Source organism: Mytilus californianus, unplaced genomic scaffold, assembly GCF_021869535.1.
Source record: "Mytilus californianus isolate M0D057914Y unplaced genomic scaffold, xbMytCali1.0.p SCAF_4, whole genome shotgun sequence".
Taxonomy (NCBI): domain Eukaryota; kingdom Metazoa; phylum Mollusca; class Bivalvia; order Mytilida; family Mytilidae; genus Mytilus; species Mytilus californianus.
The window spans coordinates 115,390,406-115,413,875 of NW_026262690.1; the positions used below are offsets into that span (position 1 = coordinate 115,390,406).

At 32.1% G+C, this 23,470-nt stretch overlaps 1 protein-coding gene across 2 annotated transcripts in view; it reads right to left on the minus strand.

Annotated features, from left to right (window-relative positions):
* Nucleotides 1-18,152: 18,152 nt before the first annotated feature.
* The window catches only part of LOC127699108 (2-oxoadipate dehydrogenase complex component E1-like), a 170,699-nt gene continuing 165,381 nt past the window's right edge, over nucleotides 18,153-23,470 (minus strand). Inside the window, exons 21-22 of one of the 2 annotated variants that reach the window (XM_052202848.1) lie at nucleotides 18,721-18,806; nucleotides 18,153-18,254 (exon numbers count right to left, since the gene is read on the minus strand). In XM_052202848.1, coding sequence (XP_052058808.1) covers nucleotides 18,153-18,254; nucleotides 18,721-18,806 — 188 coding nt within the window. The remainder of the gene's footprint in view (nucleotides 18,255-18,720; nucleotides 18,807-23,470) is intronic. The other variant, XM_052202847.1, reaches the window with a different exon arrangement.

Genomic DNA, 23,470 nt, shown 5'->3' on the forward strand with positions numbered 1-23,470 from the left:
TTTACACTGATCAATCCCACAAAGAATGCAAACAGAGCCATAGTTAAAGTGATGTTCCTTCTAAAGTGTCCTGCAAGACTTTTTATTCCAAACATTTTCATTGTTGTGATTTTACTTTTCATTACACGATAACCCAGCCATTTTCCCTATTCTTCTTCCGTGTAATTGAATACGATAATATTTTACGCACTTCCAATACTAAAATTAGATTCAAAACATGACAACAAAGGACATACTATCATAAACAAAACCACTATATGAGCAAGAAAGAGGAATATCATATATATGCAAAACGAATTAGATATTTTGACTTATATCTTACTTTGATCTATAACTATATATGATGTATATAACTATGCACGATGGTCTTGAAGTAAAGATTCTGGGTATTGACGTTATTTATCATCTGGATTACGTGTTATAGTATTCTTTAATTTGTCTTTATGAATATTATTTTTACTGCTTAGTCTGTTTTTGGTGGTATCCATTTGACGTGGCTCTGTACTTATACATGCTGTCATTGCGTTATTGTTCTGTAATAATTTTTGTATTTGCGTCTTTCATTTTTGCTAACATACTTTGTCTGTATGCCTTTTGTGTTTCTATTTTTACATATGACGTGATTCTGTACTTATACATCCCGTCATTGTGTTATTGTTCTATGATAATTTTTGTATTTTTGTCTTTCATTTTTGCTAATATGTTTTGTCTATATGCCTTTTTATGTTTCTTACATTTATCGCTGCATGTAATTGATTGAGGTAACATGCATATGTATCCTGAAAGATAAATTAAGGCAACATTAGTATACCGCTGTTCAAAAGTCACAAATCGATTGAGAGAAAACAAAACCGGATTACATATGAGGAAAACAACGAAACAACAGAACACTGAAGTGCAACAAAAAACAAACGACAATGAAACATATATAAAAACGAACTAAAAATGGTGGATTGAACCTGGTTTGTGGCTAGCCAAACCTCCGTGCTTTATGGCAATGTTAAATATACCACTAAAATGACAATATTACATGACAAGAACACAGCACAAATAGTTGAAAGAACACAAAAGACAGAGAAATAAAACATAAATTTAATAGCACATTTCGACATGTTAACCACAGAATAACAATGAATAAGTATAAATATAAATCAATTGTTTTAAAAACAATTGTTAAACGGTCTTTCCCCTCCGAAACATGATTAATTGGTTTTTTGCTTGGTTGGTTGGTTGGTCGGTCGGTCGGTCGGTCGGTCGGTCGGTCGGTCGATTGATTGATTGATTGATTGCATGGCACTTTCTCTGTGCGACGCAGCTAGCTTAAATAACGCCTATATTCTAACCGAACGTGACTGCGTACTTAGACATCCCGCACAGCCAAACGGACGCCTGAGATGTCCTCATAAATATTGATCCTAGCATCATTCGTTTATAAATTTTCTCTAGTTTCTATGTTACCTCGGACTTCCATTTTTCATCTATTTGTTGTGTATGCATTTTGATTGAATTTGTAGGAAAACGGAGTAAATTTTATCTTGGAAGTTTTATTTTCCTTATTTGGATATGGAATGTTTTATTCTAAATTTAGGTCCGCGCGCGAGATGGTGTTGTGAAGTCACGTGACCCTCGAATATATATGTCTGGAGTTAGAATATTAATTTCTTTTCAGGGGAGACCGTTGAACAGAGCACATGTGTACTGATCGGACAAACATGATCACTATTGGTTTTATTATTTACAGGTCATTGATAACAGATCATGCATGCATCTTACGCACACATGTTTACGGGAGCACAGATTTGTATTTTAATGCATGATTAAAAAATTTGATTGTAGGATTTCAGCAATATTTACGATTTTTCTACGTCATTGAATTTTGTTTCTCAATCAAGCGGACCGCGTCTAATGGGAACATGAATTCGAGCCGATTTTTGCAGGAATGAATTTCTATTTAAGAAGTTTGCACATCAGAAGGATTGCATTATTACAGTCAAATGTACAGGACTGAACTTCAAGGCGAAATGGGATTCCTCAAAGTAGAAGGAAAAAAAAAAAAAAAAAGGAGGGGGGCAGGGAAGTGGAGGATGGTGGACCTTGGTTGATAAATTAAGATAAGATGCATGTATACATCATGATAGCTGCAAAGTTTGAGGCTATAATTAGTTCATTTTGTTCATTTTACTATTTCATTGGCTTGAAACCCCTACCTAAAACAATGACGCCTACCATTTTGACAAAAACTTTCCAGTTATATCATGTCGCGACTAACATTTTGGTCAAATTTTTTTTATACGGCTAACGGTTTACGTGTTACAAATACATAACGACAAATTAATTTGGTAAAGGCAGATAACTCCTTTAAGATCTCACTTGATCGCTTCGATCCAAATTAGGCAAAAATTCCTGAGGATGTAACAAACAATTTAGAAAAAGAATTTTGTCGATATCTTTTTTTGTTACGAAGGAGATGCACACAGATGATAAACAGTGAATAGGGAGATAACTCTTGCAAAGATAATGGTTCGACTTAGCAGGGTGAAATTTAAAAGCGCATAAACTATACGATACAATATGAGAAATATCTAAGCGACATATTGCGAAACAAAAATTTCAAAAGTTGGCGGAAAAAAAAAATAATAATAATAATCAGAACAAATACAATAGGTCTTTCCACAGAAAAGTGGAAAGACCTAATTAATTTAGGACAGTACACAAAAACAGTATTACGAAAAAAAAGTCTGTCACACGAACGTATCAACGTACGCCACAAAAAGTAACATCACAGGTTAATTTTAAAAATTGAATATAAATCAAGATTAGCTTTCTAATTATGTTATTTTATATATTTCATAACAGTTACAAGAATATTAATATAGAATTGTGTAAGTAATAGTGCAACTAACTATGTCGGCCTTTCTTCCAAATCAAACTGTATAAAGCAAATAAACCCTGTGCACATAGTTGCTTTAACCTAAAATCATACAAATGAACTGGGTGATTGATCATCTTTACTTTTACATTCGACTTTAAAATGAAAAATAGAATCACAACAACATAATATCGTTTAACTGATAATTTCCTTTATTGAAGCCTAGAAAAGTTTGACAAAAATTCTCCTTGTATGTTGAGTGTTGTAAAATTTCAAACTATTGGCAAACAGGATGTAGCTGGCTCTAATAACTAAAAAAACATCAACACGCATGCATCTGTTGTCATGCTAAGTATACACAAAATGAAATTTCTTGTAGAACCAAAGAAATAGGAATCCTACAGTACAATTCAAAACTTGCAACTAATGGCCAAATATAAAATCATCTGGAAAAAATTGTGAAATTCGTTTTTAAGGTCGTTTAATATATTAAAAAATTCGTAAGGGTTCCGCGGAAACAAGTGTCTCGCCTGCTTTTGCTGTTAATTGCAGGCTCAACAAAATGAGGGAAAAAAATAATAAAAATATTCCTCTCGATACTATCTTTTGACTGTAAGAAGCTTCTGTCCAAGTTTGGTAAAAATCCAGGATGGTTTATGAATCTAATAAATGTTTTTAAAACTGCAGACTGTATGTAATGTTAACTGGAAGAAAAACTAAGTCCATTTATGAGTTTGATACGGATAAACAGGTACAAAATATGAACAAAAATTTCCTTCTAGATACTAGCTTTTGATCATGCAGAAGCCTCAGTCCAAGTTTAGTACAAATCCAGGATAGTTTAAGAAAGTTATTAAAATTTAAAAAAAAACTGTAACCACAGAGTGAAAGTAATTGCAGAAAAACTAAGTCCATTAATAAGTAAAATACGGCAAAAATGGATTATTATTTTTACAAATTTACTTCTGGATACTATCTTATGATCATAAATAAGCTTCTGTCTGTTCTTGGAAGAAATCCAGGATAGTTTAAGAAAGTTATTAAAATTTCAAAAACTTTAACCAGAGTGAATATTTGTGGACGACGCCGCCGACGACGACGACGGAATGTAGGATCGCTATGTCTCGCTTTTTCGTCAAAAGTCGAAGGCTCGACAAAAAGTATTGGCGAACAGAAACTAGGTGGTGTTTGATAGATTCGAAAAGTACTCACACATTACAAGCCATCACTGTTAAGTTTCTAACTAAATGTTAAGTTATTTTGATCGTACTACCTGCCAAAATTGTCAAAGGAATATTTGTTGAATGAACGAATTAAAGTCATATGAAACGAGTGACTGGTGAAAAATAATGTTTATCTAATTCTTGAACCAATGCATGTATATATCATAAACTTAGTCTTCGGTGCACGATTTTAACATTTTTTACGCAAACACATCGTATAATCGTCAATTTTTTTTTCTGTCTGTCTGTTATGATGTGAACATATGTCAGCTAATTATTTGCCGTGATTTGAAGCCGTAGTTTACCCGATTGTCACCTTATAGTAAACAATCAACAAAGAAGCATGGATATTGAGCACGTGTATAACAGATCCATGCGTATTGCGATCAACGGATTTTAACGAGACGGGTCACGCTAAGGTCACTTGCTACGGAAAATATGTCGTCGAATTGCGTCCTGGAAGCAAGCAATTAAAATAAAGTAGACTTCTTCTAAATGTGGACAAATTAAAGAATTTTCTTCAGAAAAAAGTATATGTACATAAGTTTTATAATGAAAACTATCCATTTAGATAAAAAAAAACATATGCATCTTTTTTTTTAATTTGAGGTTTCATATGACTTTAAGGAACAGGTAGACAAACGGACAAAAACTGACAAGTCTTAAACACAATTTGTAATGTTAAAGTTAATTATGGGTTCATTTTGATATTTATAATAAGATATGACGACTAGGTTGGACTACCTGATTGCCTATTTGTTGCTTCTTAACATCCAGTTGCAAATATTCTATGTATGGACTAAATTATATAATTTTCGTTACTGAATTTTGTCTGATTAAATTAAAGCCCTGCCTGTTTATTGCCGGTGATGTAATGCACACACTGGTAATTTTAGAACAATGGTCAATTAAAAAAACTTGCACATGTGTAAATAGGAATAAGCAAGAATTTAAATTTTAAATCAAATTTAAAGTAAAAATAATCTGTATATTGTTTTTGTGTACATGACACTCTGTCACTACTACTTGCAATATATCACTAGAATGTAATCTTAAAGGGGCACTTGCTGTCAAATTCATGATCACCGATTTGATTCAAATTCCTATATTTGATTTATAACCATGTAAAGCATTTATCCAAATTATAAAAAGTATAAAATAAACAATTTACAGGGTATGGACTCCATAACATGTACCTTCGTTTCGAGTGTATTTTAGTCTTGGCGCCATCTTATTAACTATACCTCCGGTGGTCATATGAGCGATATAAACATAAATATAGACATAAGTAGAACGCGAAATCGTGCAATTGGATTTGTCTAGGTTTGTTTATTTTCATATTATAGATTAAAAATATATGTCAATCATCGTTTTTTCCTGTATAAAAATATTATTTTTGTGGATCGAATCGGTCAATCAAATAATTTACCTTTGTTTCACTTTCAATGTTTACATTTTTTTCCTTTAAATAACTTAACACGCACAATGCATGCGTTATACGTCTCTAGCTAAGGGGTTAAATTAATTGAAGTTCAAATAAATACGGATTCAATGACGTCGAATTATTCAATTACAAGTGAATAATTCATCATCAATGTTTCTTAGCTTAATTTGACAAGATTGAACCATACTGTCTGCTAAAAGTGAATTATTATTTCACTTTTTCACTTTCATCAATGATTGAACAAAAAAAATCATACTTTAGATTTTTTATATATCTCGTAGCTACTGCCCCTTTAAAAACCTCCACATTTAAAGCCATCTAAAATGTTTATTTATTGAAGCGTGTCATGCTACCCAGTTATATATCTATAGATAAATCAATAATCCCAGGTAAGTGTATCAGTTATTGGAAATTTTACTTACCTGTAGAAATTCCTTTTCCAAAGCACCAGCAATCAAAATATTTGGGGTAAGAATGTGTGTTTTAAGATTAAAGGTTTAAAATAATGAGGCAGCCATCCAACAAATTACAAACAAAAGATATCCGCAGGACAACATATGATCTGCAACCACAGAAAAGCTGTGAAACACTGAAGTTCAATATTGATCCCTTTCACTTATGTCATTCAGGAGTTATAATACATATACACACACACACGTATATATATATATATATATATAGATAACCGGTCTAAAAGGGTACAACATCACCAAAAAATGACAATAAACGAACAAATGTAACTATAAATATTTCGGATGACAGATATCCTTCATCAGTATGAGCACGATGTAAAATGAATCAGATCAATCTATTCTGATTATTAAACTATAGCAATCTTGAATTCTATACAATAAAAAAAAGTGAAACAGTTTCTAATTATAGCATTTTATTGCTATAACAATTAAAGCAATAAATGTAAAAATGTAATAGAAACTGGGTTTGCTGTCATTTTGACAGCCCTTGTTACCACATTTGTAAGGCCATTGTTAAATCGGTTGAGGAACATATCTCCTAAAGATGACCCTTCTTGTATCAATAATGTTTTAAAAATTGAATTAAAAAAAATGGACCAAAAAAGATTGGACAGTAAACCTTTCTGACCTTCTTCCATAAAATGTTTTTCCTCATATGCAGTAATTTTCTTGATTAAACAGAACGTTTTGGAAGATTTAAAGACTGATACATTATGTGCAGGCAATCTCTGAACAATAAAAGTTGGTCAAATGAAATGATTTGTGTAATGTAAAACATAATAAAAACATAAAATGCTCTCCTGCGCACAGTCTAATACAATCCCGAGATTGAACCTTGAATAGTCGGGACAATTATGAACATAATAATATAGCTTGATACAGCTCTGCATTTGGGATGTGATTGAACAGTCGACACAGCATAGGTTTCCGACACAAAGGAAATGTAGTCAAAGAACATAAAGATTTGAAATTGAACATTCCCAATGTCCAAATCTAAATACATGGTTAGATTCGGCATATCAAATAACGACAACAATTAAATTTTTGATGAAATCAAACAAAGTAAAATTTCAAATCCTTGGAATCTCAGCCTGGACCAATTTGACAGCTGGGCTCAAAATCCAAATGCTAAATACATGGTTTAGATTCAGCTTATCAAAGAACTGCACACATTTATTTGGTGTTGAAATCAAACAAAAGTTAAATTTTAAACCCTGATTTTGAACCAACTTAAAAATGGGTCTAAAATCAAAAATCTAAATATATGTTTAGATTCAGCATATTAAAGAACACCGGAATTCACTTTTTGTAAAAATCAAACTTAGTTTAACTTTGGAGCCTTTGAACATTAATGTGGAACAATTTGAAAACGGGCCAAAAATCTAAACTTTAAATACAGTTAGATTCAGTATATGAAAGAACCCCATGAATTCCCTTTTTGTTAAAATCAAACTTTAAAAGTTTAACTGTGGACCAATTGGACCTTTTTGTTTATGTGGCCCTTTTGTTAATGTGGACCAATTTGGAAACCGGACCCGAAATCAAAACTTTAAATACACAGTTAGATTCAGCACATGAGAGACCCCCAATAATTCAATTTAATTAAAATCAAAGTTTAATTTTGGACCCTTTGAACATTAATGTGGACCAATTTGAAAAGACGGGCCCAAAATTTAAACTCTAAATACACAGTTAGATTAAACATATGAAAGAACCCCAATATTTCAATATTTGTTGAAATCAAAGTTTAATTTTGGACCCTTTTGACCAACTTGAAACCAAGTCCAAAATAGAAAATCTAAATACATGATTATATTGGCATTTAAAAGAACCCAAATAATTCAAGACTTTGAATTAAACTCCATTGAAATTGGATAAGTAACAAGCAATTTATACAAAGTATTAGAAAAGTATTGTCGTGTTTGCCTGATTTTCATACAATGATATGGTTATAACACCAAACTAAATCCAAACCTTACTTTGAGGTCTGGAACCTTGTGGTGCAATTTCATAAAATGTCTTACACTTAAAGAAAAGTAATTGTCCTTAAAAAAGAAAAATACTTTTTTGGGCTGAATTCCTAAACAGTTAGGACACTGTATATTATAACCACCAAAATAATCCCAACCTTCCTTTTGCGGTATGAAACCTTGTTGTACAATTTCATAGAGATTCATACACTTATACTCAAGTTATTGTCTGGTAACCATATTCTTCAGACGAAGATGCAGACGGCAGCGTCATATCATGATACAACGCAAACATTTTCCAGTCGTATAAAAATCATTTGCATCTCATTTTAAAACATTTTAGTTTTCGAAGAGTTACCTTCACAGTAAAGGCTAGCTCTGGAATATTATAACAATTAGGAGATATATACCCTAGACTATACTTAGGTAGGCATAGATGAAATATTGCTACAAGGAAATGGAAAGTTCATAATTTGGAAGCAGAAATTATCCGTTTTGTCATAAAGTTTTGTTTTCAACTGACCCTCATTGTCAATATCTAGATGTAAGATAAGATATGAAGTAGACTGATGTTTTTTTATGTTAGTGCAGTTTGAATGTATCATTTGATATATTTCAAAATAGTCATTTTTTTCACCTCTATATTTCAGAAATTAAAAGAGAAAATATGGCCTCATCATGTAGGGACTTTTGTACCCTCTGTTATGATGCTGACGGATCATTTACAGAAGCTGTCGCATGGTGCACAAAAATTGAGGTGCTCCTATGTACAGACTGTGAAAAACACCACACAAAATCAAGAACATCTAAAGACCATAAAATCATGTCAACTAAAGACTACCATAAATTACCAAAATTCATGCTAGAAATAAGTAGCCAGTGCCGAGACCACAAGAAAAAGTTTGAACTTTATTGTTCTTACCATGACTGTCCCTGCTGTGTCACATGCATCACAGATAAACACAAAAAATGTCAAGATCTGAAACCACTGTCAGATATCCTGAAGCAAGTAAAATCATCTGCCTCTGTACAACTTTTAGAAAAAGATTTGAAGGATGTGAAGGAAAACTTAGAGGAGATTATAAAATATTTACTCGGTAGGATTGATACAAACAAAAGTCAGAAAACAAAAGCTGCTAAACAAATTCGATCAATGAGGAAGTCTATAGATGATTTCTTAAACAAATTAGAACAAGAAATTCTTGATGACCTAGAATCAATGCAATCAAAGCTGCAATCTAAGATGACCTTCTTACTACAACAAGTGACACAGCAAGCCAATGAAACCATCCAATTGCAAAGTGAGTTTTCTAAAATGACACAATCTGCAAATGAGCTACAAATGTTTATTGGTCTTAGAGAAATTGAGACAACTACATCCAAAGTTGCAAAATACATAGATGAATTAAAAATGGGAGACAATTTGGAGGAAAAGAACTTAGAGGTAAGCATTTCATGTGTCCTGCAATCAATTTTACAAGATGTCAAATCGTTTGGTGATATCAACATAAATACCAGCCAATCTACACTTCGAATTAAGCCCGGAAGAAAAAATCAAGCACAGAACTTAGTACCAACTGTTTCTAGAATTGAAAAAATTAAACCATCAATGTTGAGAACTCTGAAAATTCCAGAAGATATGAAATATATGGGTTTAAATGTTTGTAGGATATTACCTGATGGAAAGTATCTAACAATTAACCATAAAAGTTGTACAAGTCATGTCCTCCTGCTATTTGGTAATGATGGCATCTTTGAAAGAAAAGTAATTACATTCACTGAATATATTCACGATGCTTGCTTTGTCAGAAATAATACAGTGGCTGTCACATTAGGATCAGAAAACCAGACAGTTCTGGTGGATATAGAAAAGAATACAATTATTCAAACAATTAAACTGTCTCAATCCTGTTGTGGAGTAGCAAGTGATGGTCACATATTGGTAATCAGCAATGTGGAGAAAAGTACTATTGTTAATCTGAATGATGTGTATCAAACAATCTTAGAAGAAGTTGGAGCAACAGGTATATCATTATTTGGAGGAAATATCTATGCTACCGTTTTCTCTGAAAACAAAGTATGCTGTTACAAAGAAACTGGAGAACCTCTCTGGACATTTCAGCATCATGACATTGACAGTCCAGAAGGAATTGCATTAGACAAGCATGGCTTTTTTTATATAATTTCTCGTGGAAACAATAACTTCGTGGTTGTATCACCAGATGGTAAAACCTGTAAGACAATACTATCAGAGGCTGATGGAATCAATTTTCCTGTCGCAATAGACATACAGAGAGAAACATCAATGATGATTGTGTTAAGTAAAATAAAGGATATAGGTGGTAAGAATGATGATTGGGATTATAAAATGTACCAAACAGCTTTTGTTTACAAAATCGGAAATGTGAATTTTAGGGACTTGAATGCAGAAGACACAACTATGCATACATCAGGAAAGTGTATTGTTGATATGTAATTTTCTATACAAAATGACTTCAAGTGTGATGACGAATAGTGTTAAGAAAATAAGATGTTCATGAATTCTGATAAAGAGTATGGTGGTAGCTAAGTTCAAGACAAAAGACTGTGTTTAAAGCAAGAACTGGTCTGGCTCTACAAATGTTAAACACTGTTCTGTGTAAATCATTGAGTAAAAGACTTTTTAGGTGTTAGAATGGACTCTACTATCTATTCACAGGGCATTTTAATAAGTTATATTCTTCTATTTCACCTAGACGCTTTTTTACTTTCTCATATGAAGAAAATAGAGATGTAGTGGATAAACAAAATTTACTAAATGAAGAAATGTTTAGATATTGATTCTAAAACATTATCTATAGAATTGTTGTATTTTCCTACTGATTGATTATTGTTTGGATTAATTTTTAGGCTTCAAGACTTATTTCAGATGGTGAACTATATTCAGCCTCAGCACCACTGTTAAAGATGGTACCAAACAGATTGACCAAAATTAATTTGGCTCGTGTACTTCTTATAAAATTTTGACAGAATATTCACTTTTTGACAAAAATATGAAAATTTCAGGAAACTTGAACCACACTTTATCGGGAAAATGTCATTGGATATATAAGAGTTTGACAAACACTAATATTGATCATTGAGCAGCTTTATATTTCCTTAACAATAGAACGTAATTAAAACGTTCTGCTGATTTTTACAGAGTTATCTCCCTGTAGTGTTATGTACCACCTTACAAAGTTGGGAAATAACAAAAGATAATACAATCCTGTACTATCAATCTGTTTTGAAGTATAAAACCCTTTTATATCTTAGTCAAAATTATTAAGAAATGCCTGAAAATAATGAATATTGTTTAAGAAAAACAACTTACAAAAGATTGCAAGAATCAGAACCAAAATAAGAATTCCAAAAAAATCAATCATATATGTAGGGTCTTCATATGGAATGCCTTTCTATCATCACTCATACAATCAACCTCAAACACAAGTTCATTTAAGAAAGATATATGAATGTTTTGCTGTAAAATTAATAGTGTGTATTGCTTATATCCATATCTGTCACACTTCCTTAACATTATGGGATAGTCTTGAAAAGTATTCAAAAGAAATAAACCATAATAATTTGAATTTTATAACTATTTTTATCTTAGCTTCACTGATGCGTCTTATGTAGACGAAACGCGCATCAAATTATAAGCCTGATATCATTGATAACTATTATATGGGATGGGAAAGTTGTCCAAATAGAAAGACTAATTTGTTGTCCAGATATTACATAGTGTGAAAGTGGAATAATTTATGTCGATTTATTCATTTAAAGTATCGTTATCTCAATCGTCATGAAATTAGAAAACTGGAATGCGTTTGGCTAGTGTTGGGTTAAAATTTGATAAACAGTATAATGCTTAATACTTATATACAGTTTAGTTTGCCTCGTATATTTACTTACATTGAGCAATTGACAATGAAAATAGGTTGAGAAAAACTTTACGACAAAGTGATGATTTCAGCTTTCCAATTGTGCACTTGTGGACCAAATTTTTATGCTATTCTAGATAATGTGTTTCCTATCATAATTTCCTAGATAGCGGGTTGCTCCTTACAAAGAAGCTTTTTAACCAAGTAGTGAAGTTGTATTCATCTCTGCCCAAATTTTACGGACGCCATGACGAGTCGCTTCACCGTTATGGAATATCTGTTTCACAAACGATGACGGATATGTTCCAATTGTTGTTACCACAATTCCATCCCCTAATCCTCGAAATGACCAAGAGAATTAGACTTATAACCGTATTAGTACTTAAATAAGCTACACGACAGGTGCAACATGTGATCTGCTTACCCTTCAAAAGAAACTGAGATCACCACTGGTTTTTGGTGGGTTTCGTGTTTCTTAGTGTTTTTGTGCTGTTGTTGTGTTAACTGGACTGTTTGTCTTTACGTTTTTGTTTTGATTTTGCAATTGCATTTATGACATAACTGTATAGTATTTTAAACTCCGACGGCATCAATTGGTGATTTGATGGTTAAAAATTAAGTTTACTGGCGGCACGTTAGCAGAGCCAGTAAACGGGTATATGCAACCATCAAATCACCAATTGATGCCGTCGGAGCTTAAAATACAATATATTGTTATCTTCATTCTAATGAAACTGACAGAAAACAACGGTAAAACATACATTTAAAATATGTCATACGTCGTCTGCGCTTGCGCATACGATTCTGAATTGATGCCATGAACATTGGTGACGTTTTCCAATCAAAATAAACGTTACAAACGATATTGCATTAGAATGTCAATTTGTTTTCGCCTTACGAGTTTGAAGACTAGCATTCCTTTGGTATTGTTCGTCTCCCTCTTATGAAGAAGTTCGAGGATACAAGATTCAACAGTTAGACCCACAAGCGGTAGATATGAATAATACTAGAGTCTTCATTCTGACAGACGAACCTCACATTCCAACAAAATTATGGAAGGATTATAATTTCCATCTGACAAAGTTGTAAAGAATACCATTGAATTTGAATTTCAATGGATATATATATCTCATATCTACCGGTTTGCATAAAAATTAGCTACATGTTTCTGAGACCCCCAAAAAATATACACAATGAAAAGTTGTGCTGGTAAGATCACTTGAAATGTTGGGGGCAAAATGCCTTTTAACAGAATATTGATTTAAATTTTGTTTAGCTTTGCAGACATTCAGAAGTTGTCTTATCATTTTTATTGAAATAACATTTACAGTATCGAGTTTACTGCACCAAATGCACATTTCGACAGCTAATGTCTCTTTAGTCTTTAGTAATGCTACAGGCTAAACTATTTGATAAATTACAAACTAAACACAAATGTTGCAGAGCCCATAAAACAAGAGAGGATTTAAAGTATAGCAAAATCCAGACAGGGATTGGAACTAGTTTGAAATATGGTCATTACATGACATGAAACTTATAAAGAGCATAGACACACGTTTGGTTATCGCCAATTAAAATATACAGGTATCTCATTCTGTAAAACAGTTTCTTTAAGGTAGCACAATACAAAAGCAACTAAATTTTATAAAAATTTCATTTTTAGCCGTTTTTGTTACTTCTTAATATTCCAAAACCACAGAAGAAAAATTTATTTACATATCTTGCACTGTTAATGAGTTTTGATGATAATTAGTTTTATAAACAAATGCACGTGTCTGACTGCTACGAGATAAGAACATGTGGGCAGTACTTTGTGGTTAATCAATAGAATAATTTGATAGCTTTATGACCACTGACTAGCAATAGAAATAACAGTTATGAAAAAAAGGTGGATTAGGGATTTATGGAAAATTGAATTCCAAATAAAAATATATTTCTATATTGGAGCTGCCAAGAGAAAAAAAACCCAAACTATTTGGAGATATAGGGGGGATCAAAATATAAATGTACAGATATTAAACAAATGTAATAGTACAACAATTAATGTTGCTGATGTTTATACTACTACTAGAATTTCTTGAGAAGAATGTTAAAATAATCTTTTTAAAAGAAAATACAAATTAAATATTTCATTATCAAACTACACAAAAGAAAAAAAAATACTTACAGAAAAACACCATATTGCCATTGTATATAATTAAAATTCTAGAAATCCCCCAGAAGGAGCCACTAGATTGACCAACTGAGCATTGTGTGTACACATGCATAACTTACTTTTTGTAACAATGCAAAAAACAAAATACAATATTTTATGTTCTAAGTGAATAAAATCCATAATGAAAAAGTAAATGCAATGTGTATTTAAACTTCTTAGATCATTAATAGTAAAGGTTTATCATAGTGGGCGGAGTTTTGACCATATCAGTAGCAACTGACTTACAGTAAGGTCAATTATGATATAACATCTCCTGCCAGATCTGATTTTTGATGCATAGGGTGTACATTTTCTTTATATATTTAGAATTGCTGAAATGGAATGCTTTCTTAACAGTCAAAACCTAATTGATTTATGATTAAAGGCCAATCCTGAAGTATCCCCATGGTAAATGTGTGAATTATATTGACGTTGATGGGGTACAAGTAGGAAAATCCTTATCTATTCAATTGTGACACATTCATTTTTGTCATGAAAATGTAGTTATAAATGAATTTAGCTCCTAGATGGGTGCCCCTATATGCCTGATTTTCACACATGTTGTTCCTTGACCAGTTATCTTTAACACCGTGTCTCAGATTTCCAAAAACATCAATAGAACAAATTTTATACCCAATTAAATTAAGTGATCTCTTATGAATTGAGGTTGCAAACTTCATTGAAAATTTATGAGAGAATGAAATACAGTAGGAAAAATCTGAGACACTGTTTTAGAGGTCAAACTGTGTTGTACAAGAATCAATAAAATATTTGGGGATGCTATGAATAACAAAAAGCTAAATTCATTTAAGTGTGGACATCACAATATAGCAACTAATTACATAATAATTAATTATATAATAATTATGTCAAAATGAAATTATCACCATTTGAAAGATTAATCTTTTAAAGAAGGATGAAAGAAGTTACATCAGTTTAAAGTTGTCTGGTTGGGGGTGAAAACATCTTTGTATTGTGCTACTTTAATAATGATCTATGTTCAAGTTCTCGAGATGTATTACTCCAACACCGCTCTTTTTCAGTAGGAGAATTTTTTAAATGCTTTTTAAAAAAAGAGTTGCCTAACTGACTTTTGGGCATAACACATCAATGATGCAAAACCCTGTTTATTTTTTATTAAAGTTCAGTATTAGACAAAATATCACTGCTGATTAATATGATACAAAAACAATATAACTGAGCAAACCAATAACAAATTTTTCAAACTACAAAATAAAAACTTTTATCTTTAATACTACTGACAGGTCTTCCAACTACGATCGAACTCAAGTTGTACAGCTACATCAGGACGGTTTTTATTATAGACTATTTTGGGGCCTTTTATAGCTGACTATGTGGTATGGGTTTTGTTCATTATTAAAGGCTGTTAATTTCTGTGTCATTTGGTCTCTTATGATGCAAGGTTACAGACTTCATTTTCTTCTATGATCACAGATGAGGCTTAAAATTCTGATAAGTCTCAAACCATAAAACTTGTCAAACATTTTTGAGCTTATCATGAAACAAATTCAACTTCAATCTAGAAATACATCTTTTCATGCAATTCATAGAGGTAAAACGGAGTGCAACTGATCATTCCATTTAATTAAAGCTAAGAAATGTTGAATGTTGTAAACTTTCAACCTATTGGCAAACAAGAAGTAACTGGCTGCAATAATAATAAATATCAACACACCTGCATGTGTTGTCATGCTAAGCATACTCGCAATAGTTATTGTCAGAGTATCAAAAAACGTGTGGAAGGTGTTTGGAAGAACAAAGGATAAAAAAATCCTACAATACAACTCAAAACTGCCAATCTGGTGGACTAATATAAAATTATCTGACAAAAATTTTTGAGGTCATTTAACTTATTGAAAAATTCAGTAAAAACTATTGGCAAACTGAAACTTGATCAATACAACAACAGCAAACCAGAAAAAAAATATTGTGTATACTTTATAAAATCATAAAAAAATGTTCTAAGATTAGATAAAAGTTTAATCATCTATACTGACTTTAAACTTAAAAATGCTAAAAATCAAAATTATAAACATTCAAGGCGTTTATGGGTTCATTTTGATATAAAATGAAATATAAAGACTTAGAAGGACTGCCTGATTACCGATTGGTTGATCCTTAAAATCCATTTGCAAATAATTCATGTATAGACTAGAATATGCTATTTCTAAATTATAAAATTTTTGTCACGGAATTAAAATTAATATCAATACCTGCATGATCTGGTAAAATTATAGCTCTGCCTATTTATGAGCTGTGATGTTATGTATACACCGGTCATTTTAGTACAATGGTCAATTAAAATATTTGCAGGCATACACATGTTATTCCAAACATACATTAACCCTTTCCCTTTCAGGCATTTTAGACCTTTACTTATCGAAAAGACACTATCAAAGTTCAATTGAATACTGCATTCGAACCAATGGTCATGCACATGCCATGTTGGGCTCATATGAAAGATAATTGGTCAAATATTTCAGAAAATTACGTTTAAAGATAATTCGTCCTTTTTTGGTCACGTGGGATGTTTCGAAAAGTCACGTGACTTTTGGAGAAAATGTGGAAAAATACGAAATCCTTGGGACAAAAGTCGTGTAGAGACATATTGTTGCGCTAATAGGGTAAGGTTTTGGTGGAAACACAATGTCCCAAGTCTGTTAAAGACATACAAGTTATCATATTGGTATTAAAAGGGGAAATACGTGCTATATGCCTTGAAATCTCGATGTCCGTAACATTCAAAATAACTGATTTCAGACGCTCTTTTCGTCCAATTACAAACTCCGACACTAGTTTTTTGTCTAAATCGTTTTCAGTCAACCAGTAACCTACATTTTGTTTTTCTAAGGGAAAATTCATTGAATTACTAATGATAACTTGATGTGGCGCACCCTGGACCAAACCCGATGAAGTAAATGGGGGAAAAAAGGGGGGGGGGGCAATTTGGCACACAAATTCTTTAAAAAACAAACATAAGTATTTCGTTGGTTTTTCTTTTTGAAATTGAAAGTAAAGTTAAGTTAAGTTACATTTAATATAGGAAATAAAGTTAAGTTAAGTTAAGTTACATTTAATATAGGAAATAAAGTTAAGTTAAGTTAAGTTACATTTAATTTAGGAAATAATTTTTCCACCTCCGGCAGTGAGAATCGAACACGCGATCTTTCCGCCTTTGGTTTGTTCAGCATACCCCTGCACCACTGGCATCGTTAGGAATATATTGAAATTTAAGTACTTAAGTCTACTACTCAAGACGTGAAAAAAAAACATATGAAGATCCTCACCCAGCTTGTTTTCTTTTAGAAATTATGTGTTCAGATGATATATTTTTGATGCCAAATGGCCAAATGCATGATTTTTGCGCAAATATAGCAGGAATCCAGTTCTTAGTCTGTCTTGTTTCCATTGACATATACATTTTCCTTCATTTAAACAAAAGTGTTTTCAACTTTATCATACCCAAACACCTACGAAACCATTTTTTGTTACATCTATTTCAACTTTGCTAAAAAAAATTCAGGACATTTCAGTGGTTTTTGTCTCTTTTACGATAAAATCTTTAAGAAATGACTACGGATTTTTAGCGCATTTCAAGTTTGTGATTGCGCTGGTACACTAAAAATTACATTTTTAACTAGTGTACAAGTTAGAACTATTACTTTAATACCATTCTTCAAAAACTCACTGCACAGTTATTGAAAAAAGTCATAATTCCCCCAAAAAGGACAGTTTTCTATGCACTTCTATTTGAAAATATTCTTTAAAATCCGAAGAAACAAAAATGTTTTTTACAGAAAAAACACATGTCAGTAAGAGGCGAATTGACTATAAACTGATAATGATAGAAGTTTGATGCACATTCAACCATATTGCTGGTATTCTGAGGATTAATTTGAGCCCTTAACCATATCTGTACGTCAGCAAATGACAATGGAACAAGACTAAATGCCCCAAAAATATCTTAAAATTTGCTTCACCGGTAAGCTGTACCGGTGTGAAAGGGAAAGGGTTAATACTGAACATCTGACCATAATTTATACATATGAGAATTGTTCCTTAACTAAATGTATCCTCGATGATTTGTATACTTTCTTGTCTATGTAATTCACCAATACCTGTTGCAGGTGAACCTAAATGATCTCTTCCAACATACCGTAACTACAATATAATAATAGATTCCATTTAAGTAAGGTAAGGAAAGTCCTGTTTATAAGTGACATAAAAAGAAGGTCAGACCGGAAAGTGATTCTTTAAGTCTATATTCTTTTTTTCCCACATTTTTCTCAAGTCATTTTTTTTTCAGAATTCACTCTTCTCTATATTTTAGCACCCCATTACGACCATTATTCTCAAATAATGTTTTTGGCCCATTTTGTTTATTGTTTTTTTGTCCGTTTTTCTTAGGATCATTCATGCCATCAGCTTATGATAAGTAATATGTAAACAAAAACTGAAATTTTTATTTTGTATAAAAAACTTCCAACAAGCAAATTTTTTTTCAAAAACAATATATTTGTCGTTTTTTTTTTTATTTCTGGTATATTATAAAAAAAATCTATTCGGTTGAAAGAAGTCTTTTTTATAAACAACATACAGTATAAAAAAATAAATTTTAAAACCTTACCGTGCATCCAACTAAATTGTTGAACCTTGGAGAGACAAATGTCCATGCTCCCATATTCCTGTGTTCTTCCTGACTCCAAAGGAAATCTGAAATACAACAATGAATATCCTGGTAAACAAAATTTCTTGCTTGACAAACTGTGAAATATTCCTCTAACTGTTAGCTTGCCAAGATATAACCTTTTGTGCTGATGCAGTGTAAAGTAACCATGGATCAATCAATCTAACAGTTGACTGTAATAATACTCAATTTGAGGTTAACGTGGTGTTTTCTTTGATTTCAAATGATCCTTATTAATAGTATACCTCTATGGCAGTTTTGATGAAATTATTTTACTTTTTTATTTGATGCTTAACACTGTTAAAACTAGATGTGTCAGAACGACACGAATGGCCCCGTCTCAAAAAGTTTTAAAAATCTGCAATTTCAACAACACATGTGGACACAAACATGATGATAGTCTCACATATCATAAAATCGGCTCAAAATCTGAAGGCGTATATAAAATAAGTCCGTATAACTGTGATTTTCAACAATTTTCAAAGTCTTAAAACCTTAATTTCTGCAAAAATCAGCGGAGCGGAACTAAACTTAAACTTGATCTGTAACTCATCATGGTTAACTGACATACAAAAAATCAGCCCAATATCTAAAGGCGTTTAGAAAAAAAGTATGTATAACTGTGATTTTCAACAATTTATCAAAGTCCAAAGCCTGTAATTTTGGCAAAAATTACCGGAGCGGAACTTAACTTAAACTTGATCTGTAACTTATCATGGTTAACTCACATACCAAAAATCAGCCCAATATCTGGAGGCGTTTAGAAAAAAAGTCCATATAACTGTGACTTTCAACAATTTATCAAAGTCCAAAGCCCGTAATTTCGGCAAAAATTTGCGGATCAGAACGAAACTTAAACTTGATCTGTAACTCATCATGGTTAACTCACATACCAAAAATTAGCCCAATGTCTGAAGGTGTTTAGAAAAAAGTCTGTATAATGGTTTGTGTGGAATGACGGAATGACAGAATGACGGAATTACGGGCACCGACAACTTTGTTGTGGGGCAATAAAAACCCATAAATATATTAAATTCACAGCCTAAAAATTATATTTGACGTAAGATTTTCACACAGACCTATAACTGGGGCCTCGGTGGCAGAGTGGTCTAAGTAGTTACTACTGTGATCACTAGCCAGTCAACACTGAGGTTGTGAGTTCGAACCCCGCTCATGCGGGTGCATTCGACTACAATCTTAATTGACTAGGATTGTCAGTTTTCCTATCGAAGGTCGGTGGTTTTTTCCCGAGCACTTCGGCTTCCTCCACCAATAAAAACTGGCCGCTACGAAATATCCTAAATGCGGTGCTTAAAAGTGGCTTTAAAACACCAAAAAATCAAAAATCAAAAATTAATATATAACTTCTTAATCATTGACATACCAGAGAGTAGGAATGCCATTTATCTTCAACCGTTAGCATAAATATTTTATTGTCATTCGTCAAATCTCATTTTGAATCTACCATTAGCGTCAAATGGAGTAAAATGCTTATTGTTAATGTTATTCTAACAAATATTTTACAATCATTCATCATGTGGGATACCAAATTCCTACCCCTATACTAAATATGCAAGCAGTTTTACTTGAAAAAAAAATCTCCTTGATGGAATAAGTATGTATCTTCCCTTCTTGGCTATTTTACTTAAAACTTTTTTACTTAAAAATAAAATTATGAAGCTAAATATGGCAACAATACATAATTATTTTGTTGATGCCTAATTTTAATTGTCTTTTTACATGGTATATAACTTCTATCTATCTAAGTTCACAAGGTGCAGAGCTGTGTTAAGTAACAAAATTAGTTTGTTGAATCTGTTTGATTATAACCTTTTATACTTTTTTTTCCTAATAAGTATAGATAACTAGAATTTCATAAAAAAAAGCAATTTGCCAATGTAATAAAAAGAATAACTTATCAAAGAATTCAAAGAGAGAAAAATATTCAAAGAGTGACCGAACAACAAATCAATTCACGAATGCGTGTAGCGCATGAGTTAATTATCATTGTTGTTCGGTCACGAGTTGAATATTTTTTTCATATTTGAATTCTTTGATAAGTTATTCTTTTTATTACATTGGCAAATGGCTTTTTTTTATGAAATTAAAGTAGAAAATGTAAGGAACTATATCTCTTTCTACGCATTTACAATTTGTTTTGATCCTATGTCTTGACAACACCTATTGTTGTATGACATCAGTTGAGTGAAATAACAGAGTTTATTTCACATTTGAAATTATCAATTTTTATTTCACTGGAAAATCTATGTAATTCATTGCAACCAATGTAATAACTTCTTTTAACATTATGCAAATGAAAATGACAGCTGAAGCTGTATGAATTGCAATAATTAAAATATACATGTAGCATTAGGATATTTGGTTACATCTTGTTGAATTTCTCCTGCTGGGAATGGACATAGACTCTACAATGAAATGCATATAAACATATCAGTTATCTTAGTGTTGAAAAATATTTCTCTTTTACATATATTTGATTTTGATTTTTGGTGTTTTAACGCCACTTTTAAGCACCGCTTTTGGACTATTTCGTGGCAGCCAGTTTTTATTGGTGGAGGAAGCCGGAGTGCCCGGAGAAAACCACCGACCTTCGATAGGAAAACTGACAATCCTAGTCAATTAAGATTGGAGTCGAGTGCACCCGCACGAGCGGGGTTCGAACTCACAACCTCAGTGTTGACTGGCTAGTGATTACAGTAGTAACTACTTAGACCACTCGGCCTTTTAAATATATCAAAGACATAACAATATGTGTCCATACAGTGTAGGACACCATGGCACACTTCCTCTATCATGTGTAAAGGTTCCATAATTGGAAAATCAGGATCAAAATCATTACATTGTATATAAACATATTTTTCTTGTTAATTGGGTACAAAAAAAAACATGTTTCAATGGAATTTGCTAATTTCTTAAAACACGAATGATATTTTTTTCAAACCATTAAATTCAAATAATAATAAGTTATGAGGGGAGATTTCATAAGTTAACAGACATTCACAGTCTACATTACAAATACCTCTATTCTAACAAGTGCTACATCTTTTAACTTCCTGGAATCCCTCTCCTTGTCCAATGTATAGAAATGTTTACCGCTACAGAAAATGACCTTTTAAACCTTATCACCTGTAACTTTCTTATCACCAATCACAGGTAAGAATGTTTTTCCAGGTAACATTTCTTCTAAGGTGGAAGTTGCTGCAGGTAAACGTAAGATGGTTTTAGGAGCTACCACCACCAACGGTTTTCTGAAGTTCCGAACCACCTGACGTCTAAGAAGATGGAAGTATTGAGCGGGAGTTGTAGTAATACAATTAATTATCTAATTACTACCACAATGTTATATTAATTAGTATTGTAATTTTCATTGTTATAAATAAATGTTATATCAGTATTACAAACCTAATCTTGAATTCTATCCTAATTCTATCCTATTTTTGGGAAATTTTTAGAAATTCAAATGTGACGTCACTTTGTGCGTTGATCTCTTTGGTTAAATCGGCTGTGAATTTTGATGTGGATGTTTAGGTTGTTTTATGTATCCGTTTTTATTCTGTAGTTAATCACCACTTCGGTGTTATCATGAATATCTATTATATAGTCATTTTTATAAATTTACTGTTTGCAAAAGTATGAATTATTCTACATAATAAGGATGTTCTTATCCCAGGCAGAAAACCTTAGCCGTATTAGGCACAACTTTTTGGAACTGTTGGTCCTCAATGCTCTTCAACTTTGTACTTGTTTTGGCTTTCGAACTTTTTTTATCTGAGCGTCACTGGTTAGTCTTGTGTGGACGAAACGCGCGTCTGGCGTATTAAATTTTAACCCTGGTACCTTTTGTTAGCTATTATTCGTGTGTTTCTCTGTCCTATATGTTCTCCCATTTATTTGTATTGTAGTCCTGTCATGTAATGTTGTCATTTTAATGTAATATTTAACATTGCCATAAAAGTGGGAGGTTTGGCTAGCCACAAAACCAGGTTTAACCCACCATTTTTTTGTTAAAATGTCCTGTACCAACTTAGGAAAATGGCCATTGTTATATTATAGTTCGTTTCTGTGTGTGTAACATTTTAATGTTGTGTTTCTGTTGTGTCGTAGTTCTCCTCTTATATTTGATGTGTTTCCCTCAGTTTTAGTTTGTAACCCGGATTTGTTTTTTTTCTCTCAATCGATTTATTAATTTCGAACAGCGGTATACTACTGTTGCTTTATGTAGCATTGACGACCTGAAGGTTGACATTGTCTCCGTCTACTTTGTGTTCACTACTGTCTGTTGCCTATAAATAATTGTTTCAAATTTAAAACAGGACAACCAGATGACACTGAACTTATTGTCTCCATCTTGCATCACAAAGGAAGTACATTAGGCTTTGCTGCATAACTTTAAACTGTACATTTTTCGTTAAAATGGAACTTTAACTTGGTCAAAACATATTTCTTTTGATAATTTTCGAATTGTCTTTACACCTAAACAACTTTTAAAATATTTTTGTATTCGTGTAAATAAAGTTTTATAGATATATAACTACAAATATTCAATTGTCCCAAATTTTCCCAAAAAAATTATTAACAAAACTAGACCTGCCAGCCCCACACATAAGTGGTGTTTACCTGAAATTTTGAAAATCTTAATTGTATAAAAGGGTATTTTAGCTAATACATA